The 8301-nt window shown below is 34.7% G+C and overlaps 3 protein-coding genes across 3 annotated transcripts; 1 reads left to right on the top strand and 2 right to left on the bottom strand.

Annotated features, from left to right (window-relative positions):
* Nucleotides 1-129: 129 nt before the first annotated feature.
* LOC117779640 (tetratricopeptide repeat protein 8) lies at nt 130-6555 on the top strand. Its single transcript, XM_034615906.1, has 4 exons — nt 130-517; nt 1774-2195; nt 3349-3978; nt 6247-6555. The coding sequence occupies exons 1-4, from the start codon at nt 130-132 to the stop codon at nt 6463-6465; spliced, it is 1659 nt and encodes a 552-aa protein (XP_034471797.1). The 3' UTR covers nt 6466-6555.
* LOC117782316 (ficolin-1-like) lies at nt 4376-5133 on the bottom strand. The gene is made up of 2 exons (XM_034619410.1): nt 4578-5133; nt 4376-4519 (listed from the first exon to the last, which is right to left on the bottom strand). Exons 1-2 carry the CDS (start codon nt 4676-4678, stop codon nt 4402-4404), a joined length of 219 nt encoding a protein of 72 aa, XP_034475301.1. The 5' UTR covers nt 4679-5133; the 3' UTR covers nt 4376-4401.
* A 112-nt stretch (nt 6556-6667) lies between the features above and the next one.
* On the bottom strand, nt 6668-7761 carry LOC117782315 (ADP-ribosylation factor 1-like 1). Its single transcript, XM_034619409.1, has 2 exons — nt 7361-7761; nt 6668-6920 (listed from the first exon to the last, which is right to left on the bottom strand). The coding sequence occupies exons 1-2, from the start codon at nt 7698-7700 to the stop codon at nt 6691-6693; spliced, it is 570 nt and encodes a 189-aa protein (XP_034475300.1). The 5' UTR covers nt 7701-7761; the 3' UTR covers nt 6668-6690.
* Between the last annotated feature and the right edge of the window lie 540 nt (nt 7762-8301).

Genomic DNA, 8301 nt, shown 5'->3' with positions numbered 1-8301 from the left:
GTAATAAGATTAAAACTTTTTTAAAATAAAGATAGAATTGAATTTAATATTAATATTTCAGAATAAATAATATAATTGAAAGAAAAAATTTTAATTTTAAAATTTTTCGCTTGTCCAATAGTACCCGAAATGTCATCGACGTTGGCAACCCTAGAGCTGCAGTACTTTCGAGCCGTCTCCCTCTATCGCCGACGCAGCTATGAGCCGTGTGTGGAGGTGTGCAACACCCTGTTGCAAGCTGGACACGAGAACAATGTGCAAATGTTTGCCACCAGCGGCAAGGAGGAAATCGATACGGAATCGCAATCACAGCCGGCAGAGCACACTGGCAATTTACAGAGAATCGGGCCAAGACAGCGCAGAAGACGCGACTTGGAGGCAGGAGGCGGTGGTGCAACAATGACGCCATCGATTATGCCCACTTGGCTCATGGAGAGCGTGTGGCAGCTGAAGATGCGCGCCTTGACGCAGCGCGTCTATCTCGATGATCTGGAGGTCGATGATGCAGCCGATGAGGGTGAGTCTTACATCTAAAGAGTCGTAACTCTAAGTCTTAAAATTAAAATTTTAAATCTCAAGTTTTACTTTTAATCAACTCCTTTTATCGTATAAAACAAAACTTTAAACTTGACTCTGAGAACTTTCATATTCTTGTAAAAATCATGTCATGTCGGACAAAAATTTTGACTTGTAAAATTGCTTGTTCTTGATTTGACCGACTTTCAACCTTTATAACTCTGGCAAAACTGAACCGATTTAAAGCAGAATGTCATATTGATCATGGTTTGGCCCCTGAATTTATTCTGCATTCAAATTAAATTCATTTAGAAAATTTAATTATTCTCGACCAAGGTTCGATTTTTATGGTAATGGTCCCTTTGAAATTTCGAAAATTCAAAATTTTAAATCTGAAGTTTTCACTTTTGATCAACTCCTTATATCGTTATTAGTACAAAACAACACTTTAAACTTGATTCTGAAACCTTCCATTTTTTTGTAAAAAACAAACTTTGACTTGTAAAGTGGTTAAATCCAAAGTCTGACCAACTTCAAACGTGTCATAACTTGTTCAAAACTGAGCCGATTTTCAAGTGGAATATCATTTTGGTCATTATTTGGCCTCTTAATTCATTCTGCATTTAAATTTTATTAAATTCTTAGAAAAAAATATTTTTCTTAAGATTCTACTAGATATTGATTTCGATGCTAGGGGTCCCCCCTTTGGAATTTTGAAAATTTTAAATTTTAAATCTCAAGTTTTCACTTTTAATCACTTCCTTATATCATAATTAGTATAAAACAACACTTTAAACTTGATTCTGGGAACTTTAATTTTTCTGTAAAAAATCATGTAAAATTAAAGATAAATTTTGACTTGTAAAGTTGCTAGGTCAGAGGCTTGACCAACTTTGAACTGTAATAATTTTCAAGCGGATTGTCATTTTAATCATGGCTTGGCCTACAAATTCATTCTGCATTTAAATTTTGATCATTTAAAAAATTTGATTTTTTTCAATCATAGCTATGGTCAGATGGTAAGGGTCCCCCCTTTGATATTTTAAAATTCAAAATTGTTTTGATCTCAAATTTTTACTTTTAATTAATTCCTTAAAACGTAATTAGTAAAAAACAGCACATTCAACTTGATTCTGAGACCTTTCCTTTTCTTGTACAAATTCATATCAAATTCGACATGATTTGTCGAAAATCATCGTATTGCTAAAATATTAATTAATTAATAAATAACATGGCAATCTGCACTTTTTGTCACAGTCAACGAGGAGGTGGAATTTGAGCGGATTGCAACAGCAGCTCGTCCTGGCAGCAGCATCAAGACCGCCTTCCAGCCGCGTCCCAGCACAAATCAGAGGCGTGTTCAGGGCGTGACACAATCCAGCGATGGAAGGATCAACAGTGCCAGGCCAACATCGGCAGTGGCACGTCCTGGCACGGCATTGAGTCGTCCCGGTTCCTCGTTGGGCACACGTCCCGGCTCCCGTTGCGGCACCGCATCCCGAGTGCGTGCCACATCCGCAGCAGCTTTCAATGTGGGCGATGCCACCTCGAATCTCTACCAGGCATCGCGTCTCAATCCCACCATCTATGCGGAGCGGGAAACAATTGTGAAGGCGTTGTTCCAGTTTCTCTTCTACCACGAGGCGGATGTGCAGAAGGCGTACTCACTTTGTCAGGCCGTCATGCAGGTACTACAATTCTAGGAATTACACAAATAAACTTGGAATTAAATTTAAAGAAGCCGAAACTAGGATTTAGATAAAGGAAGCATACATTTAAAAATTCAACAAATATTAAGAAATATTTAAATTAGAGATATCATTCAGTTTACATTCATTGTGTTGTATCTTTTCAGATTTAATTTCAAATATTTTTACTTTTATTTAAAATTAGTTGACTTTAAATAAAAAAAAAATCTATTTACCAGTTCTTTATACTTAATGATGCTAAAAGTACTGAGATTTATTAATTAATGCATCAGTTATAAACATTAATCGATATATTTTCGCATGAACAATAATAATAATTAAACGTAATAAAATAATTAATATTACGCTAAGTAATGTTGATTTGCTTGCTTCTTAATTAAATATTATTTCGAATAGCAATCTACATTTAAGGCACCTCAAACAAATTCCAAATACATTTCTCAGAATTCTAAGGCAAATGAAAAGTCAAAAATTAAATAAGAGAGACCAAAATAGGGATAGAAAAAATTAAAGCGTAAATTAGATAATTTGACTAAAAAAAAACAAAAAGACAAACAAAAAAATTGAAAGTTGGTACTTAAAATAAAAGCATTCAGTTTACAAAAATTATGAAGAAACTATATTTATAAATATTAGGAAAAAGAGCTTTAATATTTCAGCTTATTAATTGTATTTTCTTTTGAATACAAATTTCATATATTTTTATAGAAACTCTTATTATATAACAATAAATATTTCAAGTTCTTGATTTAATTTTCTTTTGAATACGAATTTTCAATATTTTTATAGAAATTACAAAAAGGAAATGCAAAGAATATAATTTAGAGAACTCAAAATATGAATGCTAAAAAGGTAAACATACATTTAGAAAATTAACATTTGAAACAAAATAATTTAAAGAAATTTCAATTTATAAAAAAGTATTAGTAAAAGTAGCTTCATTCGTATGGTAATAAAATATTTTTGATTAAGCTGATTCTAATTTTAATATTTAAATGTAGTTTTAATTTCTTAGTAATATTATCTTTTAATTTGGTTTCTTTATTTTTGTTTCCAAAATAATTCCTATAACTCTCGTTTTTTATTCCTAATTTATTTTATATGCATTTTGTTACTCTTGTAGGGAATTGTGATGGATGTGCAACGGCAGCGTGCGGGTCAAGGGTCACTTGCCACGCCCACAGATCCCGGCCGCACCGATTGGTGGTGGCAACAACAACTGGGCAGATGTCTGCTCGCCTTGCACTATCCACGCCGTGCAGAACCCTGTCTGCAGCAATCTCTGGCTGCATTTCCGCATCCGGATACGTATCTGCTCCTCTCCAGACTCTATCAGCGGCTGAGACAGCCGGAGAGAGCCTTAATACTAATTGGCCAGGCGGTGGAACGACATCCGTTTGATGTGGTCTATCGCTTGGAGCAGGCGCGCATACATGAGGCCATGTCACAGCAGGAGGATGCACTGCAGCTTTATCGACTGGCGGCCAAATTGCAGCCCATCAATGTGGAGGCATTGGCCAGCATTGCCGTTGGTTATTTCTATGATAACAATCCGGAGATGTCTTTAATGTACTATCGTCGCATTCTCTCACTCGGCGTTCACACATCGGAGCTCTACTGTAACATTGCCCTCTGCTGTCTCTATGGCGGTCAGATTGATCTCGTCCTGCCCTGCTTTCAACGTGCCCTCCTTATGGCCACACAGCCGGAACAGAAGGCGGATATCTGGTATAATCTCAGCTTTGTTGCCGTGGTGAGTTTCTTTATAATTATTGAATTTCAATTTATTTATTTTTATTTATCTTAGTCGATAAGACTTGAACTTAAACTTTTATTTTATTTTATTCTATTTATTTTATTATATTTTATAAATGTTTTACTTTTTATCATTTCAGATATAAATTTTATTTTAATTTTAAAGATATTTTCATAATATTAGATTTAGCTTTCTGAAAAAGAAAATGTTCACTCAACTGTAGACACTCCTTTGGAGCGGACTTAGTCTTTGAATTAAAAGAACACTAGGTTTAATTTGCATATTTATAGATTTTAAGTAATATGTCTTCTACTATATACCTTAAAAACTTTAAATACTTAATTTTTCTGCATTGATTTTGAAATAAGTCGTTAAAAATATGATGATCGAACAGTTTTAAAAATATTAGAAGCTTATAATTCACTTTCTAGGCCTTATCAGCATTATGGCTGTTTTCAGCGAGTACCTCGGACCTCGAAAATGTTCCCAATTGACGCCCTTGCCCATGGTGTTATCATTATAATTCCCAGCCAAGTTACTGTAAGCAATGAAGTTAATAAATTAAACTTTAAATAACATTTAACATACCATCTTACCTGTAATGACAGTCATTGTACCACCAGGCACCAGTGAATTTTTCGGCGCAGTGTCTTGAGCTAGAATTATCATTTTTCCGATCAAATGTGGAGAATTTCATGGTTTTATGATATGTTAGTGAATCTCCAGCAGTTCCATTGGCTTTTCCTAAAGTATTTAAGGCATATTGTTCATCCTCGCCTGAGATTCCAAATCTGTCATAATTCTCAAATACTTCAATTCCATCGTTATCCTCAAGAATCACAAGCAACTCCTGACTGTAATCTGCTGTAAGTGCGTGTATTTTGTCAAGCCCCAAAAAGAATTCACCCTCCAAATTCCCGAATCCCTTTTTGTAAGTGTTCCAGTTTCGATAAAAGTTCTCACTTCCATCCAGACGACGCAAAATTATCGTCCAACCTCATCCTCGAGTGTCCACATCGCAAGCCACTTTAAAGGGGTGTTTACTGTTGCTAGGAATAAGTATCTCGTAGACTCCACTACGTTTAGTACTTGCAGTGGCTTCAGCACAATTGCGTCCATAAAATCTCAAATTATGCATATATGTTTCCGTAACTCTGCTCTGAAAAAAGGATTAGTTCAGATTTAAATTAATTAGATTTTAGGTTTAGGAAACTCACTCCAATTCGTTTAACTGCGAATTCGTAGAAACAAATTCTTTAGTCTCGTTGAACTCCGCAATCTCAATAGAATAAGTAAGCACTCCATTTATTAATAAAATAAAGCAAATAAGTTTCGACAACATTTTTGCAATTGTATTTAACCGAATGCCGATTGAATAGGACTGAAATGAGAAACCGTTTTTATACCAAAATTAGTATAGTGAATGCTAAAGTTTCTTATCAATTAATACCACACGGTTATCAGAACTATTAAGAACCAATAAATCGAACAAAATTCAGTTTAATCTAAAAATTTTAAATAAAAATATAAAATATGAACAAAAAAAGCGAAAATTGGCATTCGGCACTGCGCAAAAAGTAATTTTTATGTACAAAGAAACTCACCCTTTTTACTCACAGTGCACAATGCCAATTTTCGCTTTTTTTTTTTATTAATTTATATTTTTATTTAAAATTTTTAGATTAAACTGAATTTTGTTCGTCACAAAATTGGATATCAGAAATTTTGGGGCTAGAAATTGCTTTCGTCACTAGACTTTTACCTCGTGTAGAGGTTTTTTTTGTGGGATATGATGTACTCGTATTGTCTTATTTTAAGAATATTTCGGTATTAGTTTAAAGCAAGTTATAAAACCGTAATCGAAAACGGAAAAAACCGTTTATAATTGATAACCATAACGGAAAGCTTAATTGAAATAAAAAATTTGTTATGCCCAAAGTAATAAACAAGAATAATTCTTAATGAAAAATGGATTAAAGCCCGATTCATGTATAAATGTTAGTTTCGGTTCAATAAAGAAATTAATTAAATTACGTTGTTGTTCGCATAGCAATTACTTTTATAAAATAATTAAAAATTTAAGTTTTAATTTATTTTGTAATTTTGTATATATTCTGATCAAAAATAAGTAATAGAATTTATAACTTATTTGCATGTTTAAAAATGATTATAAAAGATTATGCTATCTCCAACATACTTCATTTCAATAAAGTAATTGTATTATACATTTCTTTTTTCCGTTCCCCTTATTTGTCATATTCATAGACCTCCGGGGACTTCAACCTGGCCAAGCGATGCCTCCAGCTGTGCCTCACCTCGGATGCTCGAGATGGAGCTGCCCTGAATAATCTGGCTGTGCTGGCTGCACACAGTGGCGACATCATGGGCGCCAAGTCGTATCTAAATGCTGCCCGGGATATGCTCCCAGAAGCCGGCGAAGTTGTGGCCAATCTGCACTACATGGATCTCCACTATAAACTATAGTCACAATTCAGTTATAAACGTAAGAATTAAAATATTCAAAATAAAACTAAATGGTTGATTTTTAACTTTATTTTATAATAGTGTTATAAATGATTTTTGTATTGTTTTTGAGTATCTTTTTTCAATAATTTCAATTATATAGAGTCTGCAACGTTATGGATTCATTTTCATAATTTTTTTTTTCTACATTTTCTTATTTTTAAGTTGAATTTAATCACCATCCTCTCAAGGTCGTTTCAGCCAATCGTAGATGGCATCCAGTCCCACTTTGGTCACTGCACTGGCCTCCACGATGTTCACCTGTTGACGGATTTGCTTTTGTAACTTGGCCATTTGCAGCATGAGCAGCGCCTCGTTTCGCATCTGGCGATAGGAATAATCCATCTTGGTCAGCACCAGCAGAATCTTAACCTTCTGCAGACGCGGCTCCGTGAGAATCGAGTAGAAGAGCACGCCTTCAAAATGAACTTTCGCTTAGAATAATTACTCTAAATCAGAGACAACAAATAAAATTTTCTAAAATTGTTCTACAAAAAAATAAATTACAGCAATGTTTAAAATGTTCTTTTTAGTTTTGAAATCTGCGAAAAACTCCTATTAACAGTTTTTTTAATACAAATAATTTTTAGTTGATAATTTTGATTCTGAATATAAAGATAAAAAATACATAAGTGTTGTTTATATATTTTTAATTCAAAATTCAAAACAAATTAAATAATGTCAAAATAAGTGGAAAATAAAAATTCAAATTAAAAAAAAATTGACAGTAGTAGTAGTTTTTAATTTAAACTTGTAACAGTTACGTTACCTTCTCTAAGTTGAATTTTATTTAAAAATTTGTAACAGTAACAGATTTTAAATGTATGCATATTTGTATACAAAAAAAAAAACTTACCCGCTGCTGATATCTGGCAAAGATTGGAGGCATCCACCACATAGATGAGCTTCTTCACATCCTCAAAATATTGACTTTGTCGCCACAATGGCGCCATGCTGCCGCCAATTTCAAGTATTTGAATGAACTTGGGCAGATGCTTGGGCATGCTTGGAGCGACATCTGTTGGCGGTCGATGTTTGTCGCTATTTGCAGACTTTTCCGGGAAGTGAATTCGATAGATGCCAGTGCCAATTGTAGGCATAGAATAGGTGGTTTCGTCTATGGAATCCGGTTCCTGCAGAGCCTTGAGCAAGTGCGTCTTACCAGCTCGCTTTGGACCAAGACAGATGCACGACATGACTAGTTCTTAAACTAAATCTATCGATTTAACAAACAATTCACCTTGACAACCATTTGAGCGTCCGTTACAAGACGCTGCGACGCCATCTGGCGATAAAATAGTCAACTGCACGCATGCACGACAAGTTCACCTATCGAGCAAATTGCTCGATCAACCAAACTAAATGTTCCGTTTGTTCACTTCCGTGAGTAGTTCAATCGAACTTATTGTGAGTTGTGTAATGAACGCAATTTCGCATTTGAGCTGAAAATGGGAATGGACCTTTTACCGGGAACTAAGGCTGCCAAACGTTGCAAAACTGTAGGTGATGGACCCAAGGCTGCCGGACGTTTCAAATCTGCCTCATCATTGTAAACAAAGTCAAAAATCAAACCACATTTGGAATTTTGAAAAGTAAAATGAGTAAAAACAACCAAATTGGATTCAACAAGCAATTTGGCATAGATATAAATGGCGTGCACACAGAATTCGTATTCCATGCCTTCGACAACAAGTGGATGCTGCTAATTACTCAGCTGGGAAAATTGCCGGCTTTATACACTGTAACATTTGATGTGAAGCGGGATCATCGTCTAATTCCCGGACTGCACGGACCCGT

Source organism: Drosophila innubila, assembly GCF_004354385.1.
Source record: "Drosophila innubila isolate TH190305 chromosome 2L unlocalized genomic scaffold, UK_Dinn_1.0 4_B_2L, whole genome shotgun sequence".
In the NCBI taxonomy this organism is placed as follows: Eukaryota; Metazoa; Arthropoda; class Insecta; order Diptera; family Drosophilidae; genus Drosophila; species Drosophila innubila.
Note: the sequence above shows the minus strand (reverse complement) of the source record. Positions and strands in the feature narration are given on the sequence as shown.

What these genes read in the sequence shown, in the direction of transcription:
- LOC117779640 (XM_034615906.1), top strand. Translation starts at nt 130, where the DNA reads ATGTCATCGACGTTGGCAACCCTAGAGCTGCAGTACTTTCGAGCCGTC. An exon ending in CGTACTCACTTTGTCAGGCC is followed by an intron (nt 2,196 to 3,348) that starts GTCATGCAGGTA and finishes TTACTCTTGTAG; the next exon opens with GGAATTGTGATGGATGTGCA. An exon ending in ATCTCAGCTTTGTTGCCGTG is followed by an intron (nt 3,979 to 6,246) that starts GTGAGTTTCTTT and finishes TCATATTCATAG; the next exon opens with ACCTCCGGGGACTTCAACCT.
- LOC117782316 (XM_034619410.1), bottom strand. Translation starts at nt 4,678, where the DNA reads ATGAAATTCTCCACATTTGATCGGAAAAATGATAATTCTAGCTCAAGA. An exon ending in TACAATGACTGTCATTACAG is followed by an intron (nt 4,520 to 4,577) that starts GTAAGATGGTAT and finishes CATTGCTTACAG; the next exon opens with TAACTTGGCTGGGAATTATA.
- LOC117782315 (XM_034619409.1), bottom strand. Translation starts at nt 7,700, where the DNA reads ATGTCGTGCATCTGTCTTGGTCCAAAGCGAGCTGGTAAGACGCACTTG. An exon ending in TTGCCAGATATCAGCAGCGG is followed by an intron (nt 6,921 to 7,360) that starts GTAAGTTTTTTT and finishes TTCATTTTGAAG; the next exon opens with GCGTGCTCTTCTACTCGATT.